General features: G+C 58.8%; 1 protein-coding gene across 1 annotated transcript in view; it reads right to left on the reverse strand.

Annotated features, from left to right (window-relative positions):
• PRDM16 (PR/SET domain 16) overlaps nucleotides 1–16,742 on the reverse strand; it is a 209,207-nt gene that overhangs the window by 22,980 nt on the left and 169,485 nt on the right. The window contains exons 6-9 of the mRNA XM_028108298.2: nucleotides 12,561–12,663; nucleotides 6,489–6,702; nucleotides 4,479–4,626; nucleotides 3,838–3,991 (exon numbers count right to left, since the gene is read on the reverse strand). Coding sequence (XP_027964099.1) covers nucleotides 3,838–3,991; nucleotides 4,479–4,626; nucleotides 6,489–6,702; nucleotides 12,561–12,663 — 619 coding nt within the window. The remainder of the gene's footprint in view (nucleotides 1–3,837; nucleotides 3,992–4,478; nucleotides 4,627–6,488; nucleotides 6,703–12,560; nucleotides 12,664–16,742) is intronic.

A 16,742-nucleotide genomic window follows, 5' to 3' on the forward strand; every position in this document is an offset into this window, starting at 1 on the left:
CGGCACAGTATCTATTCATGTTAAGGGCCCTGCCTTCCCGTCATCCATACGGTGGGACGTTTCCAAGGCTAAGGGGAAAGAGCATGACCTCGATCTGATCATTTCTGCCCTCTTTGGGAAGCGGCTGATCCAGAGGTGCCGAGCCACGGAGCCGGTCGATAAATACACTCAGGTCACCCACCTGGCCTCGGGGGAGCCGGGCCCTACCTCAGCTTGAGCCTCGCTGGCCAAACACGTGACCCCTCGCAGCACCCCCAGCTCAGGTCCCCAGGGCCTAGTTTGCACCTGCTGCCAACCTAGCTTGGAAAATGGTCTTGACCAGGCCCCCCACCTGGGGCAGCTCCCAGAAGAGCCTCTGGGCCAGCGCCACGCCTGGTCGTGGGGAGCCTGGGACCCTCCATGCCCACCCCTCCGCTCACAGGATGGAGGGGTCTGGCAGAGATGCTGGGGTTACAGAGAGACCCCTGGGAGACAGAGGCCCCCAGAAAGGCAGTCCTGGGCCCAGAACATGAGCAGCCAGCTGGCTCAGAGCCAGCAAAGGGAGGTGGCTGCCCGCAGGGGCCGAGGAAGGCCTGGGCAGCCCACGGCGGCCTGGACATGAGAGCAGCGCCTGGCAGAGGGTGCCCGCAGGCCCTGGTGGGATGCAGAGGGGCCCTGACTGCTCACAGCAGTTTCCTGTCCTTGTAGGGCAAGTGTGTGGATGTGCGCGCACACACACACACTCTAGAGAAGGTCCTTTTGTGGCGAGTGCCCACCAGGAGACTGACCCCCTGTGTGCCTGGATACCACCCTCCCGCACACCCCGGCACACACCCCAGCTCCCTGGTACATGAGGCACCGCTGGGAAGGAACTCTGCCTCGGCCGGGTGCCCAGCGAGGGAAGAGCTCCGGGGCTTGCAGCCGGGTTTTAGTGCAGATCCGAGCGTGCTGCGCATGCCCCCAGGTGGCTGCTGTCTGGGTACACTGGAGACGGCGTCACCGTGAGCCTGTACCCCTCCCAGCCACCCATCTTTCCTGCGAGGGGCGAGGATGTGTGCACCCTCCGCACTTGTTTGCAGAGCTGCTTTCCCGAGCCCAACACGGCCTTTTACCGTGGCCCAAAGCATGCTCGGCTGTGGCTTGCGGGACGTGCAGAATCACATTTCACTTCCTGAAATCTCTGCCACCCTATCTGAACGACATGTCCATGCAGGCCACCTGGCCATGTTTGGGGTTTTCTCTTTAGCTTCACCCTTTAGCCAAAAGCCGAGACACCCAGGTGAGCGTGCAGCATGGACAGGAGCTGGAGGGAGCACCCGGCAGGGCCGGGCTGCCCAGGCTCTGCTTGTCCACGCCAGGCGTCTGCGTGGGCCGTGGAAACAGGAGGCTCAGACCCTGGCAGAGCGCGATGGTTCCTGGAACTTACATTACTAAATACGCTCCAGGGAGACTTCACCAAACTTTGTGTCTAGGTGCTCAGAAAGGTAGCGACTTTTGAACTTCCACACAATTTCCTGCTCCTAAGCTCACTTCAAAATTCCAAGCTCTATTTCATGCCCCACAGTGGGACCTCCTGGGACTCTCATGCACAGAAAGCAGGACATGCGTCTCTGGTCCCCGTCAAAGCCCCCCATCCCTGCCCCCACCCATCTCGCCGCTTCCTGACCCCTCCCAGAGGGAACGGGCCCTGCGGCACCAGTGCTCCCGTCTCTCTCTAGAACCTGCCAGTGACTGGGGGCAGGGCACGTGACCCATGGGACACTGGTGTCTGGGTCGTCTCCAGCAGGGGACTGGAAGCTTGGGCTAGGGGCAGGAGGAGGGCACAGTCCAGCCATGCAACAAAGGCCGGACCAGCCAGTCGGCGTGTGGCCCCAAGGGTCAGGGGTCCTGCACCTGAACAGCACTCGGAAACTACCCCAAGCCCAGGCCCCAAGCATCCAGTTACTCCTCCCACTGATGCCATGGGGTCCGAGGGGTTCCGGCCCCCCAGCCAGGCTCAGGGGCCACAATCCCACTCCACAGTGTGGCCATGAGCACCTGGTCACTTAATGTCCATGAGCCTCAGTTTCCCTCTCTGTCAGGTGTAGACAGTGTGGTCCTTCCTTGGTTGGATTTTTGAAGAATGCTATGAGATAGTGTGTGTGGATGATGACTCTGCACAATCCATGTGAACAACCCTGCACAATCTCCCGTGAGATGATGACTCAGCACAATTCGTGTGATGAGTCAGCACGACCTCATGTGGATGATGACCCCACACGACCTCGTGTGGATAGTGAGTCTGCACGACCTCGTGTGGATGGTGACGCTGCATGACCCGTGTGGATGATAAGTCTACATGACCTCGTGCGGATGGTAAGTCTACATGACCTTGTGTGGATGATGATCCCAAAGGATCTCATGTGGATAATGAGTCTGCACGACCTCGTGTGGATGATGACCCCACACGACCTCGTGTGGATAGTGAGTCTGCACGACCTCGTGTGGATGGTGACGCTGCATGACCCGTGTGGATGATAAGTCTACATGACCTCGTGCGGATGGTAAGTCTACATGACCTTGTGTGGATGATGATCCCAAAGGATCTCATGTGGATAATGAGTCTGCACGACCTCGTGTGGATGATGACCCCACACGACCTCGTGTGGATGATGAGTTTGCACGACGTCGTGTGGATGATGAGTTTGCACGACGTCGTGTGGATGGTGACCCTGTGAGACCTAGTGTGGGTGATGACCCTGCATGACTTCGTGTGGATGATGAGCCCATACAACCTCGTGAGGATGATGACCCCGCATGACCTCGTGTGGATGATGACAGTGCAATTCACATGAAATGATGACTTAGCGCAATCTTGTATGACTAAGTCAGCACACTGCTAGGTAGAGAAGAATCTTCTGTGGCTTCCAAACTGACTGAGAATAAGATTCATGCCCCTGCGCTGGCTCACATGGTCCCCAAAACCTGGCCCTGTGACCTCTCTCCAATCTTCTATTATTCCCCCTCACTTACTCCCTCAAACATGGTGGCCTTAAGGCCTCTCTGCTCCCAGTCCCCGTCCCGAGCACCCCCCTGTCCCGCAGGTGCCCCCTTGGCTCACACCTGCCCTTCCTCCAGGTCTCTGCTAGAATGCCTCTCATTTGACAAGCCGTCCTGGCTCCCACTGTATTTACAGGGCCAGGACCCACCTGGGTCGACCTGAGCACTTGGAGAGCCTCCTAACCCTGCGCCACCACCTCTATGCTGATAGGCTGGTCCCATGTGTCGTTACTGCTCATACGGCTTAGCCTCTGTCTCCTGCGCTGCATGTAAGCTCTGTGATGAGAGGGGCATTTACACCTGGCCCCTGCGGCCCGGACGGCGCAGGCTACACAGGCTGGGCTCCCTAAAGGCTGCTGTGGGGATGAGCAGAGCTCAGTGAGTGTCACTAGGATTTCTATGCCTCCCAGAGCTCAGGTTGGGGTGTGAGTACAGGGGAGAGTAGAGGGAACAGGGGTGGAGTGGGCTGCTGGCTCCTTCTGCAGGACCCAGGACTGCTGAAACGGTCCTTCCCCGCCTCCTACCACCCACCTCTGGCCACTGAAGGGGTAAGCAAGGGGGAGGAACCAAGCAGAGCAGGAGGGGAAAATGAGGCCACAGCAAGAGAGAGGTAGGTCACAAGATGAGCAGGTGCGGCAGAGCCAAGTGGTGAAGAGGCGGTACCAGGAGGGGGTCCGCGGCCTGGGCTTCACCTGGCAGAGGATTCTGAGCAAGCAGGGGTCCTGCGAATGGGAGAGCCCAGGGATTGCATGCCTTGGCCTGACCTCTGAGCAACCCCCACAGAGGCCGGTGGGGGGGCCAGGCTGGAGGATCACTTACATATGAAAGGTTTGACGGTGCTGTGAATGTGCTTGTGCTGCTTGAGGCCCGAGGACGTGGCGAACGTCTTCCCGCAGTCGGGGCAGGCGTGAGCCCGGGCTCCTACGTGCTGGGAGCGGATGTGGCGCTGCAGGTTGCTGGGGTCGGTGAACACCTGTGGGGAGAGATGCCATTGCTTGCCGCCCCCCCCTCCGTTGGCCCAGTTCTGGCCGCTGGGTTGGGCTCTCAGTGCTGCTCTGGCCCCTTCACTGAGCCTGGCCGGGAGGGGTCTCTGCGGTCGGGGTGACTGCCCTGGATGACCTCAGGGGAGCCGCTGAGCCTCTCCCCAGACTCTGTGTCTCCGACAATCATTCCCGGGGGAGCTGCGGTTAGGATGCTTGAAGCAGGAGCTCAGAATGCATTTCTAGGCCCAAGAGCTCTGACACACGGGCGGGGATAGGATCCCACCGCGGAGAGGACAGCGTCTGGTCTCCCTGGCCTCCTCCCTAGCTGTGTGACCTGGCGCGCTTCCTTCTTCCCTGGCAAACTGAAGGACCCAAAGGACTTAAGGCATCTTATCGGCTCTGCACAGTTCATCAGCATTTTCGTTGGGCGGGGCGGGGGGTGTGTGGGCGGGAGCAGCAGGTGCGTGTGCATGTTACCTTCACGCAGTTCTCACATTCGAAGCGCTTGCCGCTGTCATGGGACATCTGGTGGCGGATGAGGTTGGACTTCCAGTTGAAGGCCTTGGGACACTGGTCACACTTGTACTCCCGTTCCTCTGTGTGCACAACCATGTGCTGCTCCAGGCTGCACGCGGACAGGGGACGGGGTCACTGGGGGCCTGCCTGCCTGCCCACTGCCTAGTGGCCCCCAGCCCCCCAGCCCCCACTCAGAGATGAGAGTGGTCTTGGCAGCAGGTCTGTCCACCTCCTCTCTGGACAGGTCAACAGGATGGAGGGGCAGAGACGGCCCTCCCACAGCACATGGGGAGGAAGTGGTGCCTGCACAAAGCTCAGGCCCTCATCCAAGACCACTCCTCCAGGCAGCCAGAGGCAGGGCAGGACCCCAGCTCACAATGCTTGGCTGCTCGTCAAGATGATCTTAACCTTGAGGCTAACCTTGGGCCTAGGTAAAGGGGCACAGAAACTTCCGACATTGCCGTGAGCCCCAGAGAGGGGGTGAGGTGCAGGAAACCAAGGCCACCCCTGGCCTCCCCGCCAGGCACACAGCAGGGAGGTGGGCTGGGGGTGAGCGGGTGGGTCTCCAACTGCGGCCTGATAAGGTGGGGAGCGCCCAGCTGCTGGGCAGGGGCGGCTGCACTCGGATGAAGGCACAGCTCCTGACCCCCTCCTCTTGGGGGACGTCCTGTTTCCCCTCCTGTCCCAGGTGTGACCGTTAATCTCTGTGAGCAAAGCAGCAATACATCATGACCCGTTAATTACGGGGCCCAGCCATCCATTTACATCAGAAACGCTTGGTTCTTGAGCACTGGCAGATTGTATCTTTTTCCCTGTTGTTAATTGTGATTTATGTGTTTATGTAAAGAAAACACGGACCCTCTTGAGCAGCGCTTACCGCCGAGGCCCTCAGTCGGGATTTGCCCAAACGCTTATTTTCTCAGTCATCTGTTCGGGGCGGAGGGTTTCCCGGCCCCGGGGGAGGCCATGGTGGGATTGGCGTCCGGTTCCCAGCAGTACCAGAGCCACTTAGTGACCTGATGGGGCTTTACTCTGACCTTGTGAGGCCGTCCCAGAGACATTCTCAGAGGCCGGAGGAGGCGCCCAACTTGGAAAAGTCTTCAGGGTTCCCTGGAGCACTGGGACCTCAGTCCTGGCTCTCTCCCCACACAGCCCAGAAGGTTCATCTTTCCTCAGGGTTCCCATGGGTCCTCAGGGTGCCCACCTCCCAGGGGAGGGCCGGCTAGTGCCCGTGTCCTGCTGTCATAATGCGCCCATGCCTGTGAGGTCTCCCAGGACAGGTGGGGTCCATCCGTGGGGAGCAGAGGCAGGTGCCTGGGGTGGGGGATAAGGGATCCCTGGGTGGCCCTTTCCAGCCCCTGCCTGCCGTGTGAGAAGGAGTCCTGTGTATCCAGAGGGTCAGGTCACTCCACAGATCCCTGGGCAGCAGGGTGCTGCCATCCCCCCATCCTGGTCTTGGACCCTGCTTCAGAAGTCTCCTTGGGGCTTGACCCTGCACATCTTGGGGTCTGGCCTGCATCTCTCACTCTGCTCCTAGCCTGTCCCCACAGCTGAGCCCTGCCTGCACAATGGTGGGGCCAGCACAGCAAAGTCTCTGCCGGCCCACTTGCAGATCTTCTAGGGGCAGCGGGCTTGGACCAGGGGCCTGGCCTTCGCAGCCAGAGTCAGGATCTCCTGTGGCCTGCCACCACCAGCTCCTGGGCTACTCGGTCCCTGATGCTGGATGACTAGGGGGTACCTGCCCCCGAGGGGTGCCACACTAGAGGGGACCCTGTCTCCACCTGTCCCTGGAGCTCTCCATGTGTCAGTGTGGACAGGGCTGAGGGGCCAGGACAGACGTCTGCCTTTCCCCGGTCTCCCTCTGTGCTGCCAGGGCCCAGTGAGGCTGCAGGGGGGCGGGGGGGGCTCCTGGGGGGCCTGGAGGCTGGAGGAGGGGGTGGGGGAGGGGTGAGGGCGGGGAAGGGGCGGCACCTGTACTTGGTGGGGAACATCCGCTCACAGTCCTTGCACTCGTGGGCCTGCTCGCTGCTGCCCCCGCCGCCGAGCCCCTCTGGCTTGAGCTCGTCACCCAGGCCCTCATAGAGCGGGGCCCCCACGGAGCCGCACGCGTACTTCTTATGGCGCCGCAGGTCCGGCTTGGACTGGAAGAGCTCGTCACAGGCGTCACAGCGGAACGTGGGCTCCTCTGCTGGGGAGACAGGAGGGAGGTGGGTGGGGAGCACGAGATGGGGCCCAGGCCCCGGACCCATGGCGGGGGGGGTGCAGGGGGCCCTGCCTTCCACGCGGGCTGTTCCTGCTTCCTTCCTGGCCCCGCTTCCCAGACCTAGGTGTGGTTGCCTCAGGGAGCTGGGGCCCGCGTGGACCCCGTGTCTGCATCAGAACCACCGAGAAGCGCTGGGCCCCACCCCGCATGGCAGGAGGCCACCCTGGGCTTGAGGAGGCCCTGCACTGGGGAGCAAAGAAGGAAGCTGGCGAGCGCTTTGTTTATGAATTAGGAGAAAACACCGGCCGAGCTCTAATGCATCTCATAAATTACCTTCGCCAAGGTCAAACAAATTAAAGGGGGGGGCAGCTATTATTCAGTTTACGAGGCGGCATCCTGACCACCGTGCCAAGCCAAACAATCAGCTCAAAGCCATAAATTTCCCCCGGAGAGACGACCTCTGGGCCCATCCCCAGGAGACGGCCTAACAGTAGCTTCTCCCAGAGCGGGTGTCCCCCTCCCTGCCCGAGGTGGGGAGAGAACATGTGCAATAAAAGCTCTTGCACAAATGGATTAAAAGGTGTGCATGTGTGTGCTTGTAGTGAGTGTGGGAACGCACGTGTGCTTGTGCACAGGCGTGTAACTGTGTAGGTGTGCATGTGTGTGTGGGTGAGCATGTGTGTGCACAAAGTGTGCCTGTGCATTTGAACATATCTGCATCCACGTCTGTGTATCTCTGTGGGAATGTGTAGGAATATTTGTGCACCTACACTTGTTCATGTGGGTGTGTACATATGTTCTCACCTGCATGTGTGTGAGTGTGCATATGCTTCTGTATGTGGCTACACGTGTGAAAATTTGTCTTTCCATATGTTCACGTGGGTGTGCAAGCGTGCGTGGGCGCTAGGGCAGGTGTGCGTGTTGTGCATTAATGTTTATGCTTACATCACACATCTGAACGTATGTTTCAGTGCACACGTGTGTGCATTTGTGTGCCATATGCACGTGGGTGTGCCTGTTATGTACCCGCATTTGTGCTCATGTTAAGTGTGAATGCGTCAGCACACATATGTATGTGTGCTTGTGTGTCACGTGTATGAGTGTGCAGGTGTGTGCATGTTTTAGTGTGTGTTTACGTGCATGTGTGTCTGTCTGTGCAACTGTGAAAGTGTGTTTGAGAATGTGTCTGAGTGTGAATGTGTGTGCAGGTGCAGCGCTGAGCTTTAGTGACCTTGGGCTGACTGCTGACCGAAATGGCCTGACCCCGAGGGATGTCAAAGCCAAGGAGGCAAGGACATAGGGGGCAGGCAGAAGGGGGCTGCCCTCTGTCTCCTCTCCTGTCAGAGAGACCACCATAACCATCTGAGTGCCGAGGAAAGGGCAGGGGAGCTTTGCAGCCTGGGCAGGGGCTTAGGGGAGAGGGCTGGGGAGAGTGAGGGCCACCTGCTCACGACTGGAAGCTTCCCTGAGACTATGTTGGAGGTGCCACTCCCGGTGTCTGGTCACACCCGGCATCTCCACCGGTCGGCACCAGGATCCCCCCTCCTCCCTGACACCACGAGGCAGACTCCATGGGAGCTGGCTCTGGGGTGCCCCTGGCTGGACCCGCAGGGCTTGGATGACACCCTCAGAGGCACAAATGTGATTTCTGTTCACATCTGTGCATGGAGGTAGGTATGTGGGTGCCAGGGAAGGGCTCTGGGGACGGGCCGGGTGGGCCCCTGTGCCGGTCCAGGCATCCCAGCCGGCTTGCTGCGGACGGCCTGCTGTCAAGGAAGTGTTCGCTTGGAAGAATACAACACAAATGGGGAAAAGCAGCTCACACTGAGTCTGGCAGTCTGGGGCTGAGAACATGGGTTTGAGGCTCCGGGCTTGGAAGTCTCTGCCCCAAACATCTCCCAGAAAGGCCGCCCCTGGAGCTTGTCCCGGACACATGCTGAGCTGCAGAATTGACGGGAGGGAGGCAAGGCCAGCCGGTCCATGCAAACCGCAGACGCGGGGCTGGAGGAGACAGGGAGGGTGTGCCGGCTGACACCGAGGCCAGCAGCACCCAGGCAGAGCAGGGGCAGGAGGAATGGGAGCGGTGGGGCCCGCGGCCGCCTGAAGCGTGAAGGCGAAGATTCTAAAACAAAAGCCATCCAAGCACGGGGCCGGTCCCCAGGTAGCGGGGTGGAATGCCAGGCACGAAGGCCAGGGAGGATGCACATCACAAAATAATCCCCCTGCAAGTCTACACAGCATTGCCTTTGAAGTAGAATTCGAGCGCGTGAACCCTTCAGGAGAAATGTCTCCTGGGAAAAGAACGTGAACAGCCGTGGGGACACTCGAGGTCTCGGGGGCCCGCGCCCAGCCGGCACCGAGCTCGGAGCTTCATGCTGCTGGTGCATCGAAGGCATCCACGCGCACCCAGGGGGAGTCGCTTTTTATGCCCGCTTGATGACGGGTAAACGGAGGCTGGGGTGCTGGGAGAGGAGGTGGTAGAGCCGTGTAACCAGAGCCGTGGTGCCGGGCGGGGCCCGGGAAGCCGGTGGCAGAGTCCCAGCTTCCCGCCAGGGGCCCAGAAGAGCGCCAAGCGTGGCGTGTGCGCTCCGAACGGCCTGGCATTCCCCGCAGGCCCTCCTCGTCTTTAGAGATGTGGATTTCCTCTCCATCTGAGGACGGAGAACACCATCTCAGAACGGAGCCGGATGCCTCGACCCCACAAAGCTGCCCCTGTGGGTTTGTTCTGACTTCCTGGGGCCCTCCCACCGCCACTGGCGCCGTGAGTCAGTTCGAAATGCCAGTCGGTAGTTTACTCTTTCTGGACCCGACTGGGAACAGTCACAGAAGTTGAAATTTGAAAACAAAGACAAGAAGAAAGGCCAACCCCACCCATCCATACCACCGACCAACTTAACTTTCTCAGTTTTGATCTGGAATTTGGACTTAAAATGAAAACTGAGCCCGATTCCCACGCTGATGGCACGGGAGGACATCCTGAGGCCGTGAAACGGACCAGGGAGATAACTGTCGCCCTTCTCCCCTGCCTGCTCAACCCTCCACGGACCCAAGTTTGCCCTGGGTGCAGGATGGAGCTGGGGGCTGGCCGTGGGTGAGCCTGGCCACCTCCCCCCCGTGCTGCAGTGTGGACAGGTGTCCCAGCATCCTCCACGCAGGTAAGGCGGGCATGCAGAGCCCATGCCCAGGGCTCGCTGGATGCGCCACAAAGGATGTGCACAGCCCATGTGCTCCACTGCCCACCACAATAATTCCATATTAAAAAAAAACTAAAAGAATATGTTACATTCTGGTTATATTATGTTACATTGTATTATATGGTATTGTAGTAGATCATGTTGTTGTATTATGTTATGTTATGTTATATTATATTATAATCTGTCTCATATGCTTTATACGCAGTTCACTGCATCCTCTTGACTTCTTATGGGGGGGGAAGTTAACAATTTTGAGCCTTTCTCAAAAGAAAAGCATATTTGAATGGAAATGATTTTCTTTATTTTCTCCCAAGTGCAAGAAGCTTTCCTGAAAGAGAAATCTTTCCCCTCTCCACTGAGAGTAAAAACAAAATAAAAAGTCGCCGGAACTAATGAATCCGAAAGTGGCTTCCCTCTGCTCTGAGTCACTTGCAGGGAAATTGGAAGTGCATTTCTTTGCAAAGCTGCGGCTTTGAAAGAGCATTCCCAGGCTCAGACCCGCAGGCCCAGCTCGCTCTGCCCCCAGTGGGCTGGCAACCCGGGGCCTCCGTTTCTTCCGCGATACCTGAACGTTGTCCCCCCGCAAAGGCCCCTGTCCCCAACGGCAGCACACAAAAATTGTGATTCGAAACTGAACTCCCTCCATCTGAATCTGGTGGGGGGTCCGTGGGGGCCGCGGGCTGGGGCAGAAGCTCCACGTTCTCCCCAAACCAGATGGGACCCGGGCGTGGCAGCCCGATGTGGCATGTCAGGTGTGTGCCTGGTTGTCTATCTGCAGTTGTAACAGAAAAATAAATCAGTGCCTAATGGCTTCAGAGAGCCGAGGGGGACACAATTATGTGGCATCTACATGCTAATCTACCAGACTGAGGCTCAAAAGCGCTCGAGAGCCCACTCCAAATTCCTGCCGTGATAAGGGGCCTCTGCATTTAGCTGGGGCTGGGATAAAAGATTTTTTATGATAATTATCTTAGTGAGGAACATTTTTGCATTTTCTTTCTGTGCGATTCCGAGTTTAGCTGGGGAGGGGGCGGCTGTTGGGGGGCAAGGGGGTGACCGCGACAGCAGAGAGTATGAAAAGTCAGACGTTTGATGCTGGACTATTATGTGTGGCAAGCAATTAGCCCACAAATGTTTGATGAATTATTAGGGAAATGTGGACCCAGCTTATTTGAGATCGGAGGCCAGGGTTGGGGGTTGGGGGGCATGGTGGTGGATAGCAATCAAGGTTTTTAAAACCTTTTGGAAGAAAGAAGTTTTCATTACACAAACGAAACCTCCTCGCCGGGTGCTCCCTGAGGTAGGTGGGTTTATCTTCCCGAGTTCTGCTGAGTTACCTGAGCTCTATAGGTCTTCTCAACAATTATTTTAAGGAAAATGAGACCATCCCCTCACGACCCAGACCTCAGCCATTTATTTTTCTTTTCTCGATGGCCTAATTGAAACCAAACTTCAGAGGCACGTACAGATAGGACCCGGCTCTGTGGCCTCTGGAGAATGGCCCGCGTGGAGGAAGGACCCTCACTGCTGGGCCACGCTCGGGATCGGAAGGGTAAATTAAGGCAGAGGTCGCTGCGTCTGCTCCCAGGCCCAGCCAGGGCCACTCCCGCACGTGACATTATCAGAGGAACTTGCGGTAAGTGGCATTAATCATTAAGCCTCTGTGCCTTTGGAGGGGAGGGAAAGAAAGACAGGAAGGAGAAAACCAACTCCCCCCTGCTCCAGCGTGAGTGGAATCACCAGCCTCCCCCCCCCCCAGGAGGGGAGGCTGCTTTTCTGCTCACTCGCGGGGTCTCATTCCAAAAAAAGACACTGTGTGCTCGGCGGCGGCACGCAGGGAGTTAATGGATAGTCGTCCGCTGCCAACACAGCGCTGCTCCTCGAATGGACTTAAAAACGGTTCCAGAACCCCAAGGTGAATGGCACATTGCTTCACAATGTGGATGAAGGAAAATAAATCTGCATTTCAGAAATCCTAGCCTCTTTGCAGCAGGAATTTTTCTAACATCCTCTGCGATGCACTCGGGTGTGGATGGGTGTTGGGGGGAGCGAGCCCACTGGACAAGCACCGAGCGGAGGGCTGTGGGAACACTTTGGGTGGACAGTTGGAGGAGCTCAGCCACCATCCCTGCCCCTGGGGGACCCCCCTCAGCCCCCCGAGTTCCCTCTCTCGAAATCAGTTTTCCCTTAACCTTTCTCTTGGACTTTTTGCTGTTCCCTACGGACAGGCATGGCTTTCAAAGACTCTCACACGCCGTCACTGCCCTCTCTTAAATGAGCCCCAAATGTCTCCCATGGCTCTGGAGGGCGAAGGTTTCCAAGCCACAAAACTTTGTGTTTTTTGTTTGGTTTTTTGTTTTTAAGTACTGAGGAGAGCAAACCATGCTGCTGCTGATAATAATAATATAGTTTAACAAACTCCCCCAGGATTCTACCACGGCAAAGATACAATGCCACACGACGCCCATTCACTCCTATTCTCCGAAGGGCTATCTCAAAGGCGGCGTGTAGCTTGTATAACCCGCAGACGCTTCAGCTGAGAGGTTGGGAGGGGGGCCTGGGGCCGGAGCGCAGAAGTGCGGCCCCTGTCATGCGGTGTGACGTGATGGGGAGGCCTCAGGAGCGCCTGCAGGGCGGGGGGCTTACCATCCAGATTGGGGGGCACCGTCCCCAGGGAGTATGCGCCTTCCTTCACGTGCACCAGCAGCTCTTCCCCAGGCTCAATGTCCTTGATGACTTTATAATAAATCTAGGACGGAAAAGCAGAGAGAAGGGGTGAGGGCAGCCGCCCTTGTAGCTCGGAGAGCCACTCTGGGCACACGCAGGCGATGCTGCTCCTCGCAGGGCCCGGCCTGCTGGCCCCTCCACCTGCCTACTAATTGCTGCTAAGAGGTTCCCCTCTGGAACTTGGTAGAATATGCTCAGAAGGACTAGAGTCCCTTTTAATTTGTTTCATCCAGTTGTTGGATGTTGGTAAAGGGGATGCAAGTTGAAATCAGTGAGGATCAGCCCGAAAGTTCCCAGGCAGGTGGTGTCCCAGTGGGAAATATCAGGGAGGGTCTCTCTTTTCATCCGGGAGCAGCGCCCGGCTTGGTTCTGAGGCTCCTCTTCTCAGTGTGTATACAACACACCCTTTGCTGCTGGGGGGTGTGGGCTTGGGGTCTAGAGGGGGTCGAGAGTGATTCTGCATGTTTTGAAAATGGCCATGAGCTCAGACAGAGGCTCTGTGGGCCAGGGCAGCAGGCTGGGAGTCTCACACGAGCGCGGACACCCTTTGCAAGGGAAGGCAGAGGGGCACGTGTGCCTGCAGCAAGCTCGGTGCCTGACAGCCATCGGGGGCTAGATGGGGGTGTCCCTGAGAACAGGGAGGGGCGCAGGGGGCTCAGGGCAGATACTGCAGCCTGGAGAAGCAGACTCTGAGGTCAAGGGGAGGTGAATTTGGAACATCCAGCCTCAGTACTCCGAGGAGCTCTGTAGTTTGCCGACACACATCTGGAAAAGGGGCCGTCTGCCCTGGAGGTGTGGCCAAGATCTGGAAAACCCTACGGCTCAGAAGGGCACCAGGGCAGGCCCGTTTGGGAAGGCAGCCAGGGAATGGGCTCCAAAGGCCTGGGTGACTGTGGGAGAGGACTGGGGTCTTCCCTGCCTGGAACCCCCTGTCCTCTCTGGAGAGCAGTGACACAGGTCCTGGGTGGAGGGCAGGTCCCAACTCCTCACATGAGTGGGGCTGACACCAGGGATCTTGCATCTCAAGTACAGAAATGTCAAACGGCCAATCATCTGCCTACCACCTTGGGTCTCTATCCAGAGAACCGTAACCAAGGAGCCCGAAGGCCCAGCCGCAGGACCAACCAGGAGGCCAGGGAAAGACCAAGACGATTCCATCTGCCCTGGGAAATGCAGGGGTCCTAGCCTCTCCAGACTGATCTCACCCCCGACCCCCCGCCGGAGGCCCTCTAGCACTGCCCTCCTCATGGAAGACCTGGGGGTGAGGGGTCAGGCCAGACTGTCCAGCAGCAGTGGGATGTGGCCCAGATACCCAGAGACTGAGCTGGGCACAGGCCCGCACACCATTCCTGCCTCTCCCCTCGTCCCCAGGCTCTGGGAAACATCCGGGAGGCTGAGCTTCCTCCTCTCTTGTCGGGCCCCTTTTCCCCTCCACAGGCCCTGTCCGTGTGGACTCCCTCACAAACCGCGGGTCCTGACTCACCCCGGCACAACAGCAGGGAACTCCCAAGATGACACACAAAGCCCCACTGGGTCCCCAGCCCTCGCCTGGATTTACTCCCGGGGCACCACACGCGGTACCAACGGAGTGCACAAACTTCCTCTCCCCTGCACTCGTTAATTTTATTGGCAATTGTTCTCGGATACATTGCGAATTAGGGACGAGATTTTAAAATGGAGAGTACAATCTGGACCTTACTAACTCTTGTAATTAAGCCAACTGTTAAGATCCCAGTTTTGTGTCATTTTATCTAAAAAAGGCCAGTGGCCAAATAATTGTTTTACAAAAATCACACTTGAGCCCCTGCATTTCAAAATGGGGTCCAAAGTATATGGGACACTCCAACAAAGCCCAGGAAGCCCTGAGCGAGCGACTGGTTAGGTGGGTCATTCATCAGCAGGCTCAGCACCCTTCCATGGGCCAGCGCATCCGGCAAGTGCGTTCAGCGCCACCGTGGCGCGCAGGCTGGGGCCCGGCTGGGGACAGAGGAGGGTCCGCGGCTGGCTTCCCTCGGGGCCCCGTTAGAGGGCAATGTGGGCCCGCCCGCCGCCGCGTCCCTCCCCGAGACCCCGCTCTGACCTGGCGTCCCGCTCCGTGCGTGCGCGGCTCCTGGGGCCCCGTCCTCCCTCCGGCCAGGCTGCTGGGCTCCTACTCCGGCCGGCCGGGGCTGGCGGGGGGGCGGGGGGGGGCGCTGGGCGCGTCCCGCCTCCCCTCTCCGCCTCCCTGTCCGACCCCCTCTGAGGGCCACCCGGCCTCCCGGGACCCCCCACCCTCCTCACCCCCTCCTCCGAGGGCCGCTGGCTCTCCCGGGACCCCCCACCCTCCTCACCCCCTCCTCCGAGGGCCGCTGGCTCTCCCGGGACCCCCCACCCTCCTCACCCCCTCCTCCGAGGGCCGCTGGCTCTCCCGGGACCCCCCACCCTCCTCACCCCCTCCTCCGAGGGCCGCTGGCTCTCCCGGGACCCCCCACCCTCCTCACCCCCTCCTCCGAGGGCCGCTGGCTCTCCTGGGACCCCCCACCCTGGCTCTCTGGGCTGCTGGACCTCCTGGAATCCCCTACCCGCGCTCAGGGCCGCCGAGGTCCCCGCCCCCACACCCCTCCCAGCTTCAAGGGCTGCCCGACCTTGCTGGGACCCCTCCGCAGCCCCCACCCGCACTCCCAGGCTGCCCAGCCTCCCCGGGACCCACGTTCCCGCTGCCGGCACAGCCCAGAGCCACGGAGCAGAGGGAGGGTCTAGCGCTTTTGGCCGTGGGGAGCAGTTTTGTGCACCGCAGGCCCCCCCTCCCCAGTCCAGGACCACGAGACAGTCCTCCGGGCTCCTGGCGGGGCTGGAGCGCAGGGCACGAGGGCAGTGGCCTGGACTTTGAGCGGCAGATGGAATTAATCGCTATTAGTGCTAATTGCAGGGCCGGGCCGGGTGCGGGGTGGGGGTGTCCCCAACCTGCCTCCACCTGGAAGGGGGGCGGGAGGTGAACCAGAGTCGGCATGAACTTTGCCAAACTCCACGGGTGCCGAGGGCACGGAGGTGTGAGGGCGACTCTGGTGCACACAGAAGCCGGGTGTTTTTACGACTTGTTCCCAGGGGCACAAAGGCCTTATCAGCCAGACACGCGGAGAAAGTCACGGTTCCAGGTCTGCGGGCTCTGCCCACTTCCCGGGACAAAGGCCGGCTTCGGCTTCGGTAGGACTGAGGCTTCTGGGGCGTTACAGATTGGCATTTACTGAGCTGAGCCTGTAATCCACGATTCCCGAAGCCCCTGCAAAATTCCCGATGTGGGTTGGTAAGCTCCCTTCCACTCCGCGCCCCTTGGGGGGGTGGGGGTCTGTTCCTCCAGGAGACAGAGCTCCCTCCCCTCTGATGCCAGGTCAGCCTCCGCAGGGAAAGGAACGAGGTCCGTGCAGGGGACAGCACCCCAGAGCCTCCCCTCCCCCTCCCCCCCCAAACAGCTGCAGCCCCCAGGTCCCTGAAACCCTGTCTCGGGGCTCCGGGTGTGCAGCTGGGCAAAGCCCAGCTGGAACCTTCCTTCTGGTTTCAGGATCTGAGAGCTAGGGAAGCCACAACAGCTGAGTTCACGGGAGCCAATCCACGTCTGCTCTTAAAGAGCTTTCAAAGGAACGAGGCCAAACAGACCCTGTCTGAAGTCAGGTCCTTGTTTCAAAGTCGGCGGGTCCACCAAGTATGGGCGAACTGCACCAAACCCAGGTCCTCCGAGCGACAACTGTGCTCTCTTTGTCCCGACACGGGGAGGCGGCTCCTTGCAGGTGGACGGAGCTCGGGCACGAGTGAATGGCCATGTTCTCAATGCCAGGTGGGGAAATTGCCTGAGAAAAGTTGGATTTCACACAGGCCATGCTCATGCACACAGACCCTTGCTAAAGACGAACGTCACTGTCCCCTTAACAACATTCTTTCAGACCAAATAGTTCAAATTTAAAATGGCTGTCAGGTTGGTCCACTTCCTCGAATTTGTTTTTTAAATATCAAATCAACTCACAGGGATAGACACTGATCTTGAATATGGGGATTTAAGTTCCACGATTTTCATTCCTACTTAATTGTAGAACCTTACAATTTAAATTATGAGGAACTCCACCCAAA

This window comes from Eumetopias jubatus, unplaced genomic scaffold (genome assembly GCF_037043125.1).
Source record: "Eumetopias jubatus isolate StellerSeaLion01/CBP00866 unplaced genomic scaffold, mEumJub1_p1.0 scaffold_4, whole genome shotgun sequence".
Classification (NCBI taxonomy): Eukaryota; Metazoa; Chordata; class Mammalia; order Carnivora; family Otariidae; genus Eumetopias; species Eumetopias jubatus.